This window comes from Osmia lignaria, chromosome 16, assembly GCF_051020975.1.
Source record: "Osmia lignaria lignaria isolate PbOS001 chromosome 16, iyOsmLign1, whole genome shotgun sequence".
In the NCBI taxonomy this organism is placed as follows: domain Eukaryota; kingdom Metazoa; phylum Arthropoda; class Insecta; order Hymenoptera; family Megachilidae; genus Osmia; species Osmia lignaria.
In genome coordinates, this window is record NC_135047.1 from 6,717,320 (window position 1) to 6,732,993 (window position 15,674).

General features: G+C 36.0%; 1 protein-coding gene and 1 long non-coding RNA gene across 3 annotated transcripts; both read left to right on the plus strand.

The window, feature by feature from the left end:
- On the plus strand, nucleotides 1–1,139 carry LOC117601103 (uncharacterized). Its single transcript, XR_004580603.2, has 3 exons — nucleotides 1–206; nucleotides 307–761; nucleotides 852–1,139. It is a non-coding gene; the product is annotated as an uncharacterized LOC117601103 (long non-coding RNA).
- A 3,989-nt stretch (nucleotides 1,140–5,128) lies between these two features.
- Nucleotides 5,129–15,662, plus strand: mtg (mind the gap). Of its 2 annotated transcripts, XM_034317447.2 has the most exons (7): nucleotides 5,129–5,647; nucleotides 11,512–11,646; nucleotides 12,743–12,855; nucleotides 13,588–14,259; nucleotides 14,336–14,652; nucleotides 14,748–14,928; nucleotides 15,046–15,662. In XM_034317447.2, the coding sequence occupies exons 1-7, from the start codon at nucleotides 5,608–5,610 to the stop codon at nucleotides 15,310–15,312; spliced, it is 1,725 nt and encodes a 574-aa protein (XP_034173338.1). In that variant the 5' UTR covers nucleotides 5,129–5,607; the 3' UTR covers nucleotides 15,313–15,662. The 2 variants fall into 2 exon arrangements, with proteins under 2 accessions (XP_034173338.1, XP_034173339.1); XM_034317448.2 differs by lacking the exon at nucleotides 11,512–11,646 and having other exon boundaries at nucleotides 5,130–5,647.
- Nucleotides 15,663–15,674: the final 12 nt, after the last annotated feature.

The following is a 15,674-nucleotide window of genomic DNA, read 5'->3' on the forward strand; positions in this document are numbered from 1 at the left end:
GTCGCCGCCACACTGATCCAAACCACGCGGCGCCTCCACTTTTGTTTACAAACCATGGATCTTAGGGTTGTGCGCAGGCGTCGGAGTTTGAAGGCGGCGTCTCTTTGGCGCCATGCTTTAAGAACACCTTTGTCAACTGATACGGGGATTTTAAGTATCATAAGTTCCTTTTCGAGGGACTTCAAGACGACCAGATTCAATGTAAGGTAAGAAAACAAATCAAGGAATTTCATTACAAAATTTTGTTTATTATTTAAAATTAAATTGTACAAAGTTTGGCTTTATTTTCTCTTTTCCTTTTTCCAGTTATTTTATTAACATAGAAAATCCAAAAGAGGATTATTGGGACATTCTTGTTACAAGATTTCGAATAATTGGCAAACGTGTGAACTCGAATGTCGACGCGTTAGACGCGTTGAAATTTCGTCGGCATGCAGATATGTAGCCGATAAATAATGCATCGTACATATAGTTTTCGTATACAGGCGGCGTTTGCCATTCGCATTGATAAATAATTTCAAGCACGACACGGTAAACGCTGGCCACGTGTGTTAAGTACACAATCTTCTCAAGGATGCAGGACACAGAAGGCAGGGATTCTACGTTAGAATGGCGATGAACTTCGCACGGATTAGTCAAGATTTGAAAGAAATCCAAGAAAAGCGTCGACACGATAAACAATCCATCTTCCACACTTTTTGTGTTCAGATTCTTTACGTGTATCTTTGCTCTTCTCGATTGTTCAGCTCATCCAATTCAAGGTATATGAAAATAAGAATTTATTTTTCGCACGCACTACATGAAACACGCTACAGAGGGTCGACTTTTCCACTAATTAGCGCTTCTTGCAGCGTCCGTACCTGATTTTCCACGTGTACCGTCGACGTGTCGCTTCGTCAGCTTACGCCGGAAGAAAATGCTAAAGAGAAGAAAAATATCAATAGAAAGCAGGTCGTATGCATTTGTGTCGCTGCATGGAGGTCACCACGAGTTCATTGAATTATCTCGAGGTGAACGAACTATTATGTGGCTGCGAGACGACCAATAATTGATGTCTTTTTTATCCAATTTACTACTGCTGTCTTAAACTAGGGTAAACAATATCATACTACATATCTATGAAAGACATCGAATTTTTTCTATCAGATTCAGTTTCCATTTCAGAATATTCAGCCACATTCATGCGAGTTTTCTTTTCTTTTCTGTGAAAAGCATTTTCAATTTTTCATTCTGGAATCATTTTAGACAGAGCACAGTTCCATTTCTCCGTGTAGTTAGGGTTAATTAAATGTTGGACAGAGGAGGTAGTGTTGCAATCATTAATGAGGGAAGCTTGTTTCTCGCGTTATCGGAGACCGCCAACGAATCGCGAGCACGCGAAGCTGATGCAAATGTTATGCAAGGCAATTACAATGATTAAATTGACCATGCAAAATCATTAAACAGGCGCCTCTGAGGAGTTGGGAATCGATTTTGGGTCAGATTGTAAATTATTTACACTACTGTTCATTTGCATTAGGACACTTATAAAGTTTAAGAAAGTTATCAATTTTTGGCACGGTGCAAATTAACCCTCTTTTGGATTATGGGGATAAAATTAATACTTATGTACGTCACAACAAAAGGTCAGGTCTACTACGTCAATTATGATGATTTTGCTTATCTTGATCCGTTGATGCAAGCACTTCTATTTTTGTTGGACCTGCAATGTCCATCTAATTTACTCAGAATACAAATCGCGTTGTAGACTGATTGTAGCATCCATGTTCGTGTTTCGACTTTATTTATCTTGAGGACACAATTTGGCAGCTGGTAGTGCAAATAACCATCCAAGAAAACAGATGTTCGTGAGAGAAATGAAATTCAGAATGAAGTTACCGTGTGTCTAATCGAAATTACGCAAGTTCTGACGCTCTGGGGTTGAAACAGACCGAAAGGAGTTACAAAGGAAACAATTTAAGGGAGCAATTGTAACTTACCCTCCATAACGACTAACATTTCCATCCCTTTTTTTTCAGATGCGGTTCACTGGAATTGATAAAGTCAATTGATGAGATAATTGCGTTTGTCTGCTTTCCCGCTGCGACGCGACGAGCACTTTTTGTGGCTTGGACAAAAGTGTTCGGCGGTATTGAAATAGGCATCGATGAAACGGTGAAATTGAAATGTTGGAATGGTACGGGGCTATTTTTAAAGCGCATCGATCACGGAAGATCATCTTTGCGAATGCAAAACGTTCATCATCCGCATTCAAGCGACGAGAGAATGCAGGAGCATATAATGAAGGCTTATCTTTAGATGGAGATCCATAAACATACAATGGGTAATATCGAAACTAACGTGGAAATTAATTTAAATAAAGATTGCTGCCTTTCTTGCATAACGATCATGCTGCTTTTCTGGCACGTGTCGCGAATACGTTCCGATGACTCTCGAAATTCTTCTCTCAGATACAATCGATGTTAAACTGATGGAAATATGATAATTATAAATACTTAATCATGTCCCATTATTAAGATGTACGGTGTTAAAATTTACTAATGCGAGACGTTATCGGAATTAAATAATTATGTACGAAATCTTACCGGTATTGAAAATAATCAATGTTTTTTATAGATACGTGAATGATTCTAGCGTTAAAATGATACAAAGAAAGTGAACTTTAAACTTGCAAACATAGATAATAGATTCTTATACTATGATAAAACTTTAAAAATATTTTCTGACACGTAAGGGTTTCGGATAAACGATTATCTAACACGATAAAATTATATCCGTTTGTTGTGAAAAAATTATCACATGATATGTAATTAGTTTTCTTTGCCGGAAGGATATAGTGTACAAATTGTTGAGATAAAGTGTCAAGGAAAAAGAACTTAAGTCAATTTTAATTATGATAATATTTATTTATAAATATGGTACAATCATTTTTATTCATTTTCTTATGAATATAATAAAATTACAGTACATGGAAAAGGGTGCAACTATGAAGAAATAATAATCATATTTTACTTCTTTCAGGTGCAGCACAGATGCACTCACGCGGTGCATCTTTATGTCACGACGATGTAGGGGGTAGAACTGTTATGGTAAAAAAAAATTCATACTTCTGTCGTATTAATTTTTGAGGATTTAATTTATTTGTGTATTATGTTACTATAAATCACAGTTTTTTTTATAATTAAAGTACTTCTTTTATTACATTCATAATTTTGAAAATGGTATTGCTAGCGTCATCTAACAGTACATGCAGGAAATAATGAAATACAATATTCAAATAACAGTTTTTACGTAAACTAAAAACTTTGAGTATTTCATTGACAGGGATAGAAACTTTTTTATTTCTAATATCATTAAAATAATTTCGTTAAAATTGCTTGAGGAACTCTGAAAAACCTTTACCATTTTCGGGTCACATCCTGCTGTATCAGCTGCGATTGGTATTCTATTATAGCAGTTTTAATGGCGGGAATTAAACTTAAAAACGTTTATCATATACAGGATAGTAGCTGGGGTAATTGTGAACAATTTTTTCCTTTACTAAAATGCTCGTTATGGCTTGGTTTTAGAATTATTAATGAAAAACACCGACTAATTAAAGCGCGCAAGCGCGCTGGCTCAGCCGCGGGAGTGTTGGCTACGAACCGCGCGTGATCAAGGTTGTGCCGAGCAGTTTGTTTAGAGCCACGGTCGAACACGGATCTCGTTCTCGATGCCTGTATTAACATACATATATTTCGCCCAGACTTTCATTCACTTTATTTAATTTTATTACTCACTATCAGGTGGAGCTAGCGATATCATTTTCAAATCACGCAGAAATATGAAATTAAAATAGCATAAAAATAAGACCTGCACAATATTTTAAGTTTAATAAACTAATTACTTTCCAGTAACAGAAAATAAGATACCCTTTAAAGAACATCTGTATTTTTACCAAAAGAAGCAGCACCAAGAACAACATTAAAACAACACCAGCTGAAGAAAAGATCATAGTCACAATATGATTAGACTTTTATTTACTACCTTCTTGTGTACCTGTTGCAGGATTTGATCCACCTTGCACAGGAACGCAGCTATCAAACCTTGACCTACTTCCGATGTTGGCATGGTCAAGTGCATCATAGGATGTAAGTACACACTAGCATCAAACTAACCATCCGTTTAAACGAAAGTGGCTAGATTTAACTATAAACTTTTCTCTGTTTATTTAAACATTTTTATTTGTACAAAATATTATTTAAACAACGTCTTCAATTTGACGGGACCAAGAACAGTATGATCGAGCTTCTTAACGCAACTTAGCCAGGTAAAAGGCACGATTTCTCTGCAAAATCGGTGCAGCGGAATGCACTGTTACATCACTCGAATTGCACTATGCAACTCGGATAGCGATAGTAATTAAAAATGCATACAAGTGTTAATGAACTGATGATGACGAACAGGTTTATTTATGAAACAATCAAAATAAAAATTTCAATTGAATCCGAATTCTAAACAATTCAAATTGTTCATAAAAATAATCTTCTTACCGTTTCGATTAAAATCCCTTTGCTCGTAATAACAACGCGTTAACATTCTGATTCTTGGTGTTGTTACGATCACTTTCAAGGAAACAAATCATAGAAGAATCTCGTAACTAATGGACAGTGTCGTTTATCGAATCTTTTAACGAGACCTACTTGAAAAACCCAGTCGATCGATTCGCTGGACTCTGAATGAACGCACGACGATCCCGTTATCGTTTCGTCCGAGTGGGTCACCGACACCTCGACAGGATTTTACCTGTAGCCACTTCGACGTGCAGGTATCGAAGTTGTGCCGCGAACAGGCCGTTGTTGCCGATAGCTTGGTGGGGCTTGACAGGACCGTCTCACGTTCATTTCTTAGCATTTTTATAAATTTTTATCTTAAAAAGAAATTGACAATTCCATGATCAGTTGAACTTGATCAATTAATTTACATTAAAATCACAGGTCAATATTAAATATCTAAAAATTGCTGTCAGTATATTATCATTTTTCATTTCTAATTATTAATTCTATATATTATTAGTTTCAATCCTTTCAGTTTTGTTATTCAAAACAAAGTGTTTCATTTTGCATTTCTAGACAAATTTCTAACAAACCTTGTAGAACAAGTTTCTGCGATGATAAAAAATGAAAATACCCGTCACGAGAAGGCATTGCAACATTCATTTATAATATTCATGTAAATTGATGAAAAAAATGGTGTGTCGTGCGAAGAACGAAAGAGAGGGGAGGTCTTGAAAGTGGAGCCAAGCTTTAGCCGTCCCTGGAAACCAGATGGGGTCTGAAAGTGCCCCGCGTGTTCGCCTTCGAGGAACATATCCATGCAGTATTAGTGTTCGCGGGAACGAGTAACCTGTCGTACCTTTTTATCACTCTATCACGTTCGCCCAGTAAAGGACGTTTTCGCCTACGTGGTGGTCTTCTCGAGCGGTTTTCCAACATCTGATCGACAGGTGTCCCTTTTCATTTCTGATAAAATCGTCAAAGAAAAGGAAACGTTTTCTCGAGGGAACGTTTCAAAAGGACGATTGACTTTCTAAGCTTCTGACTGATAATCAAAACTGGATCGACGAGTATGAAGATCGCCACGACCTTGTTCCTCTTCGTAGTCGTCGGTATGTACAATTTATATCTTCTCGAAAAACGCAGCTTCTAGCTTAAATATGTGCCTCATTTTTCGTGGGAAACTCGTTTTCAAAAATCGTTATAAGGATGCGGTTGATTAGATTGATGTCTATAGTGTTTGTTGTGTAATAATTGCAAAGGAATCATTAAGGTTTGATAAATTTGTATTTTGATGTTTTCTGTTTAACCCTTTCGTTATGAAATTTGTCAAAAAACCGAGTCAGTATTCGAAACGTGAGTTTTTCTTAGCATTCTTCGCATATCCTGCAACCAGACAGGCCATACTGTTTCTTTATAATACCGTTGGTGCAGAGTTTCGTAAGATATTACGCGAAGCACGAAATGTGGCTCGCAAAATAAGGGTAAAAGTGTGGATAACGTGTTTTCAAGTAATTGTCGTACGAGATCATGACCCCGGTAATTAAATAAGGTTTCTGGCTCACTGATTTCTTTTTGAATTACTCGAACACGTATTTAAGCTAGTTGCTGCATTGCCAAGTGCATATCTTGGATATTCATGTCTTTATTTCTCACGAATTTGTGTTCCGTGATAGACACATGGATATTTAAGTATTGGTGACAAGTCTCGATTGAAAGATTTATATTTATCAAGATGTTAATGATACTTTTTATCCATCAAACATGTCGACACGAGACTTGTACGAATATTATAGTGTTACAGTATTATTTAGTCATCAGTTTCCAATATTTATTTCACAATATTCTGCAACAAAGAAATTGCAATTTAGATTCACTGAATTAAATAAAATTATTGGAGACTGGTTTTTCAAAGAACCTTACGATTTTCTTTCTGGGTTAACTTGCAGGTATCTGGGCCTTTTTCAATTATTTACGCTTTGTATCAAAGCATATTACATCCTGTGCTATTGAACCTCGACTTATCTTTGACTGACTGCACTGTTTAATAGATCTTACTACTCAAACTTATCTATCACTACTTTTTACTCGATCTTTCAATAATTGTCGTCTGTCTTTCTTACGGTACTAATCGTCTTTTAAGGTGATCCGAGGTATTCTTCAATGGAAATCTTTGTAAATACGATTGCGAATGTTGAAAACTGTAAGACAACGTTACGTGTTTTAGAGTTTACATGATTCTTCGCGTGTCAGTAAAAGTAATTTTCAATAATTTCACGGTTTTTTTCGCGGTAACTTAAGCGTATCCGAATCGTGTTACAAATAGAAAAGATCTTGCAAAAGATATGCAAATTTCGATCATCTATGTTTTATGTTTGCTACAAAAATTTGGAGAATTTTTTTTATTGAATTTGGAAGCTTGTATATAGATGTGTACATAAATCAATGTTAACTTGATTGTTAACTTGATTAATTCTTCTCTTAACTCTTTATTTATACTATCTCTTAACTAATTATATAATAAATTAATTATTCCTCTTTCGATAGCAGACATACAATCGAGAAACATTATTTATTACTATTCTTATTCATTTTCAACAAGATGTCATTTACATTTTAGCGAATAGTGCCTGTTTATGATCGTTTCACCTGACCAACATTCTTCATTAGTCATACATCTCACAAATCTCTGTTCGTCCACGATGTCCATGTTCTCTCGTAACTAGAATTGCTCGTAAAATGTTGGCAGTACGGTGCGTAAAACGATGTGCAATAAGGCATTGAATGGTAGCGTTTCAACGAGGACGGAATCACCGAGGAGGAAAAGTAACAGTAAAGTCGATCGTACGCATCGGCGCGAACTAGAAAGTGCAAAAGCGTCGGGTTTTCATTGCTAAAAATACAAATCAAACCGATTCGAAGGATAAATAGAACGTATAAGCGGTTGCAAACTTCTGTCGTCAATTACGGGCACGATCGGAGAAAGGGGATTGAAATCGAACCTCGTAATTGCATATTTTCAATCAGTCTAACAATCCGAGTATAATCGACGAAGATGTATAATAGGAAAATCTAGGTCGCGAGAGTTCAATGTGTCGTGAAAACTGTTGGCAATGCTTTTTTACCTGTCATCGTTATTCGTTATTATCCTGTCAATTGGAACGCGATACGTAACGCGGTAGCAAAATCGCGAAACTTTCTCTGTATTTATCGAAAGAATAACTTTCACGAGATCGGTGATAATTACTCGGTTTGAAAAGAAAACGCAATATTATTATATTTGCATGCCATTCGTGAGTGATGGAGTATCGTGTCTTTGGCAATTTAAAAGAGATTCGTATTAACTTTCATACCTATACTTATTAAATTAGATAATTTGATACATCAAATATTTTATTTTATAATACGAACAAAACCGATGAACTAAGTTGGTTGATGATAACTGCATTACAACATTAGCAGCAGGTGATCGTCAGGAGTATCGTCAAAAGAAGGCACAGCTTTCGAAATGAATATGAATTCTATGGAATGATAGTCGCTTGATTGTGATAATTTTTTCAGTGGGTTTTGGACAGTGATGTTATTTGGGGAATCAGGTCAGCAACGGATCTATGTGAATGTTTCATTTCTGACTGGTCACTTTCTACGCGACTCTGACCAGCTACGGTACCTCTTTTCAGTGCTTCGTTTCTGATGATTTTTAGTAATTGATTGACTTGTTTTCCGTTAGTTCAATCGCATTTACAATTCAGATACAGTTGACACGAATAATCAAATCGAAATTGACATAAATCGTATGATTCCTTTTAAACGGTACCATTTTACCGTTTTGTTTTTATAAATGCAAAAGTTGTGTTATTTCCTGTCAGAAAGAGAGTAGAATTCAGATGTTCGATTGAAAGGAAAAAAAAATTAACAACAGGTTGTCTGTAACAAATGGTTGGTGAACGACACGAAAGGCGACTTTGAGAGGAGTGCCGTTCTCAAGGTAAAGGTAAAGGCCGTTCGTGAGAAAGTATTGCGCGAGCAACGAGCCTCATTACGTTGTTTCACATTAATCAGGAAGTCTGATAAATGAAGAAAAGTGAATTTTATCTTTGTTCGTGTTTAGTCTGTTATTGTCCAATTATCCCGGTTTAACCTACGAGATGAACAGTGAAAGTGTGTTTGAGATTCGTGTATCTTAAAAGTCATCGTCCTCGATCTTACCAGCGATTAGAATCCGGCGCTAACCCTGCTCTTTTTAACGTTTTAGAATGGTGTAATAATTTGTCGACGAATTTCGATCTGTAGTATGCAAGTCACGAAATGACTCTAGGTCTTTGGACCAGTTATGTAATTCGAAATAAATTAAAAATTCTGAAAATCAGCAAGTTCTGCTGTTGCGATAATTTAGATAATTTAATGCCTTCTTATTTTGCAAATTAATGATACTCTCTTTTCAAGCGATTTTTATCATTTATTTTGCATTTTAATAAGGATTGATCGACGTGCACGCGATGCACTATTACGGATAGGGTTGCGAAGAAATCAGGATACGGTAAATTTAACAGACAGAAATAAGACGCGAATGACAGAACAACGAAATTCCTACTCGACGTTTATCTTTTTCTTCTTCGTTTTTCTTACAAAATATGTACTTCTTGTGTGATTGCTTCCACGATTGCTTTCGCATGAGTTACGAAGAATGTCATAAGAACCGGAAATTCAATATCGTGAATTTTACTGTCACCGATGAAATAACTTCATTGCATTCGACATCTCAATCAAGACCAATTCATGAAACATAAAATACAGCATTATTAAAAAATTTAGTGATGCTTATGTGTTGCAAATTCTGTGATTTTTCAATAAAAAATATGAAAGCTTTTATAATAAATGGTATAAATCAATTGAAAGATGACGAAACAGAGTAAGACGATGAGCCGACATTTCTTATGCAGATATTAAAATTTTAAATGCAGATTATGTAAACCTATTGCTTTCTAGTATCGAAAGTTTTGACATTTTAAAGTGTCAAAATTTTACAAGAATATCAAAAAAATTATGCGATCTATTGAACTCTTTTATGAACAACCTTGCATGTCTACTCTTCAACAACTCGGTCAAAGAGTGGGCCTAGATGTGTTAAGCTTTCTCGTTCGAAAATTTCACTATGCTCCAACGAGCATAACATAATTTCTACGAGCTGTCTCTTTTGTCGCTTGAAAAGTGTCGCGTGTCTATTCTCTAAACCATTGAAACGTCTGCAAACGGGCAAAGATCTTTCTATTTTTTAACCCAAATGAATATGTATTTTGAGTTTCATCATTTCTTTAGATTAGGTACGTTGAACCTTATCGTCCACTCTTTCACATTATTATGAAATATCCTATGAAACGTGGAATATTGAATCTGACATTTCTTCCTGCTGTTACTGAGACATCGAACGAATGCCTGGTGATCTAATTTCAAAAATTCAGTTTTGAAATTGTAGTCACGATTTAAGATTGTGAATTAGATCACTATTGCGTTAACTGCCTCAGATATAGGTCAAGAACAATATATAAAAAGTAAATTTAAGAATTCGAAAATACAAATTTCCATACAATTGATTTTATTATGACCTTCGTGATGTAAAAATCGTAATGCAGTTGTGTAATTTCATACATCCGATTATGTGAAATTTTTTCATTATTTGGACCGTGAAAAAAGAAACTGATGAAAGAATGAACGGAAACTATATAAAAGAAATATGGAAGCGTGTTATTAGCAGTTAACCATTCACCTCGTAAAATTGCTCGATGGGATTGGTAGGATGTCGTAACTGATCCTTCTTTATTGTCGAAAGAGAAACGTCTTTGAGACTTTTCGAGACGCGGAACAGATTTCGGTGGACGGTGAGCAGTTCTTGTTGGTCGGTCAGCGTGGTCGAATGGTTGAGTTGGACATTTCAAGTGGGTCAGTAGGCTGTGGCCCAATGGCACGCCTAAGATCCGGCAAATCTTCTCCGAACACGAATTCCGGAAGTACCTTTCACAAACTTTAGGACGTTCCTTGGAATGTTTCAGCTTGATGCATAGTTACTTAGAAAATTGATTAACTCGACGACGTGTTAATTAATCATAGAAAGGTATTTTATTAGTTGATAATTTTTTTTTATCAAAGATTTTAGACATAGAAGAAAAAATATGGTCCTCATTGTATAAGAAAAAGGCGTGATGTGAATTTTGAGTTGGTTACACAGAACATGAACTTCAATTTGCACATTCCTGTGTACACAATCTTTGTTTGAACTCTCTTCGACGCTTTCGTGCGGTTTCCTTTATCACGTACCAAAGAACCGCAAATAAAGGCAGAATTGCCTTCATCTATGAGAAAATCTCATCACATTTCACTCTGAGGAATATTAGGAACTTAATGCCTACGTAAGACGAATAGAATAGACGGTATTCACGATATACAACTGCAAATGCAAATGAATTTTTTTGTCGAGGATCAATAGCACAGAGTAGCACCATCAGGTATTTAGATTAATGACCCCGTCCAATATTAAATGGGATGTTGTAAAAGTCCCGTTTTTAATAGTTTAGATTTTCAGATGATCCTCGATCAAATCCCTGTCAACTGATCCAACCTAGAATAATAAACAGATGTGACTTTCCATCGTAATGGAAACACGTCAGGATCACTTCACATTTTTATGCTAAAAGTCCGGTTTAAAACGGATGGACTTTCTCCGTTATTGCTTTATCTTTAGAATCTATTTCGTTCTCATAATGAACGTATCAGTTTAATTTACGTCAGCTATGATTTATACAATGATTCAAAATTTTTATCTAAAATAAAATCTTCGTGAAAGTAGAAACAGTGTAGATACCGCAGGTTAAGATGGAAACAAAATTTGTAGGGTTTAGGAGACTAATCCAATCGCGTTGAGATTGGTTGGATCGGTAACAGGGATCCATGGTGTTCTTCTCTTCCGGTTTGGTTGCAGGATGCACGTGGCGGGAGACACTAGGGACGTGTGTGTTTCAATCGGACTTTGGTTTTGTGCTTAACTGCGCCTTCAAAAAATCCGGCCTATTTCGAGTACGAAATCTTGGAGGGGTCAAAGGTTACGTCGGCCTGGGTGAGTCGAAACAAGTCATCGATGTCACTGGTCGAAACATTTTCCATGAAACGACTATTGTCAAACCAGCGATGTTGGTGAAATACAATTTTTCAAAATAAGAAAAGGAAACTAATTAAACACGAATATAATTGATACATAATGAAATTTGTAAATTATATACAAACTGTAAATATGTTGTATATTATTAGTTTAATGGTTTCTTAACATTAGAATAGAAGGGACAGTATTGCTTAGTTGCTTATTTTTCTATTGCTTTCATTTGTCAAAAGGAACACTAACATTTGAAATGATCTAATAATTATCTTTTAGTTAATTGTAGGTATATGCCAGTTAATTATATTCTCTCTTTAAGCACTTGGTAATAACATACTTTCTATTTCTGTCTATACCACCTTTGTGACATAAATGGTAAAATGGGACTATTTCGTTAAATAAAAGAATGAATTTATGTGTGATTCCATGCAATCTATTATTATATAAGAAGTAATTAATTACACACTTTAACGTGTACGTATGTTGATATTGCGACCGAAAAAAATGTCCCTTCTTAACCTACTTCTACCACTATCTTGCCAAGAAAAAGCACGGTTCGTTATTTGCTACCTTGACTCGTCCCAGATGTCGAGATGTTTTCCAGAGACTCATAAAAGATGACATCTCCGATGGAAACCTGATTTGCATTAGTCGCGTGTAAATCATTGGAGAAATCAAAGGAATCTTTTTGTAAAAATACACGGTTTACAGAATGGAGTAAAAAGGTGGCGTCGATTGTTATGTAACGCGTTATTGCTTAACTTTCCTCGGGTCTGGTGCTTTGAAATCTGTCAGATCCGATTTTTACTCTTCTAAAGTAATAATGACACCTGTCACACAGAAATACGTGCTTCAAATAACGAAATATGTATGCAAAATGTGAATTGTATGTAACAAAATAAATTGACATATTCAGAAGATAGAGACCCTTTCAAGTGACTGTTTAGGTAAAAAATGTTTCCATAAATACCAGCAATTAATTGGTACAATATTTTATTCGTGGTACTGTTAACAGATATTTGCACCTAATTTAACAAAGACTGCTAATTTTTGTTTTCAGGGTTCTCCGTTGGCGACGAGTTAGGTTTTGCTCAGTCTTTGTCAAACGTGGAGGCTGCCAAAAGAAGAAGCGTGCAAACTAACAGAGGCGGTGTACCATCTTACACCAATGTGGTAAGAATCTTCAAGCATTGAAACTAAAATCAACATCTATTCATAACTTTTATACGTATGATGTATATTTATTTAATCTTTAACGCTCATTAGTATGTAAGCATCTGTCCTCTTATAATCTGGTTCAAGGAAATTCTAGGATGGATAGAAGAACGATTCCATCGTGATTTTCACAGGTGTTTAACAATTATCATAAACATTATTAGGTACTTAAACAATTGGAACTTCTTTCTTTTTTATTCTTTGTTGGTCAAGGATTTAATTATCAGTGGATAAAACGGATATGATCTTCATTATCATGGATTAATTTTGATCGTATCTAGATCGGCCTTGCCGTAATTAGCGCGTGAATGTCGATGAATCTATTCTTCGTAACAATAACAGGACCTAGTGCAAGGTCCACATTTGTACTAGCTTAGGAGTATGCAAATACGAGATAGATGAACAATTTAGGGCAAGGTTTCATCCGAGATCTCAATTGCTATTTGTCGCGGTCAGAGTATAAATGCATAGTTTAATTGGATGCAATTCCTAGAAGCAATTTATTAGGTATTATGTCGTATGAAAACAGAGTCACTGAATCATTTCATGAATATCCCTATTACCTTGATTTTTAATTTTTTGCCTTTTGTGTTTTTTTATTTGCGGAATAATTTATAATTTCATCAATTATGGATCTCTGGATATGTTTGCCCTAATTAACCCAATTTTATCGCTAATGATCGTTCCAAGGCTTCCAATCGTGACGAAGTCAGGCAACATGCACAAAGTACTCGTCAAGTGGTGCCTCCTTTCAAGCCTCTACCACCAGGAGCAGCAAGACCGATTGCTCAACAACCGGAACGCCAGAAGTTGGTTGTTCAACAGAATTCTACAGCTCTTAGAACAGTGCCGGCACCATCTTTATCAACGACTCAACAAGATCTGTTAAGGCAACAGCAACAATTGATGCAGCAAGAGATGAAACAGAAGCAACAACAAAAGTTGCAGCAAGAAGCATTCGCGATGCAAGTGTTGAAACAACAGAGGCTACAGCAACAGGAAGCCATGAGACAGCAACAGTTACAGAAACTTCAGCAACAGCAGAAACAGCAGCAATTAATGGCACAACAACAGAAGAGGCATCAGCATGTAGTTTCTATGCAAGTGAAGAGAGATCAGATGCCACAGGTGGTTGCAGTTGCAGCTGGAATGCCAGCAAAGTTGCCTAATATCGTTGCTGCAATTCCTCCAGCTGGAAGCATCATGGAACCTGAAACTCCATCGAAATCATCATCTTCAGATAGTTTGCCTCCCTTCATCACGATGCCACCATCATCAGCACAGTTGACCGATCGCATCAGCAATAGTCCTGCTATTCTGGAGGACTCTGTTAATGAGGTGTCGAAGGATGATTTTGGTCAGGTAAACATTTTTCAGCTGTGAGGACTTACAAAAAAACTGGCTGTTAATACTAACAAAGTTTTTCATCAATTTTCAGCTGCCTTTGCCTGGAGAAGATGCTGCATCATCTGTAAACGAGATGACTCTACTATCTCTTCAACCAGTGTCATCTGAATCAAGTCAGTCCTTGCCACAACAGCAAAATGAGAAACGACAATCGTTGCCATCATCCTTGCCATCATTAGAACCTATTCAAGGGATGGAAACATCCTTGAAAGCTCTGGCAGAAGCCAGTAATATTACTCTGGAAGCTTTGGAAGCAGCAATTTTATTAAGGCAACAGCAACTTATGCAAAAGCAGCAGGGACCGTCCACTACCAGTACTACAACGACCACTGTGTCTCCCAATAAAAAGTAATATTATAATTTGAGTGGAAAATTTTTTTACGTTAACTATTTCTTCCGAATAATTTAGAATTATATTTCATGGTTCATTTTAAATCTTTCAGTAAATATAATTCTGGAGCCACTAAGGTGATGAATGCACCTCGTGAATATTACCCAATGGGTTATGACAAAAACTTTGATGACAATTTTGCTAGTCGAGTAGATCTTCCAGATACGAGCTTTTACTGTGGGGATCAGAAACACTTTCCAGGACTTTATGCTGATGAAGATCTTGGGTGCATGGTAAAATTTCAATTTGCTATATGTTCGCTATCATGACCTGAAGAAAGATATCCAGCATAAACTTTGCTTTGTCTGTTGTATTTTTGCATAATATAAATGTTTCTTTTAATATTTTAGGTGTTTCACGTCTGTGCTTTAACAGACGATGGTCTGATCATGAAGAGCTTCCTCTGTCCTGAATCGACCTTATTTGATCAAACGATCCTGAAATGCAACTGGTGGTTCTACGTGGACTGCAAAGCCTCGAAGAGCTTATACGATAGCAATATTCCAATTAGCAAAAGCTATCAGCTAATGAAAGCTTTAGCATTCTTTTCAGCGTACAAAAACCATGATAATAGTACAAGTACCGCTCAAGAAAATTCAGAAACCGATAGTTCGTGAACATTTCACGAGACAATCGAATCCTCATCCTTAGTTTACTAGTTGGGCATCCTTAATTTTTAATCGGTTCTACGATTGCCAATCAAAGTTCCTCTGATCCATTAAGTGTCTCTTTCCTCAAGAAACGATTTTAATGGATAAGAGAAGAACTTTTTGAGAACACGTAAGACGAGGGATATATTTTACAAATGTATCGTTTAGTGACGATTATTTTTACACAATCACAACTGATGTTGTATCATCCCAAACGATAAGTGTGTACATATAATTTATTGTTTAGAACGTGATAGACGTAGAGAATAATTTTTTACCATAAATCTTGTAAATAGTTTTACGTTGGTCTCTTCGTTCAATAATAATTC

Excerpts from the sequence above, each read along its gene's own strand:
- mtg (XM_034317447.2), top strand. The coding sequence starts at position 5,608 with ATGAAGATCGCCACGACCTTGTTCCTCTTCGTAGTCGTCG. Across the intron at positions 12,856-13,587 it reads TACCATCTTACACCAATGTG|GCTTCCAATCGTGACGAAGT; the intron begins GTAAGAATCTTC and ends GATCGTTCCAAG. Across the intron at positions 14,929-15,045 it reads ATGAAGATCTTGGGTGCATG|GTGTTTCACGTCTGTGCTTT; the intron begins GTAAAATTTCAA and ends TTAATATTTTAG.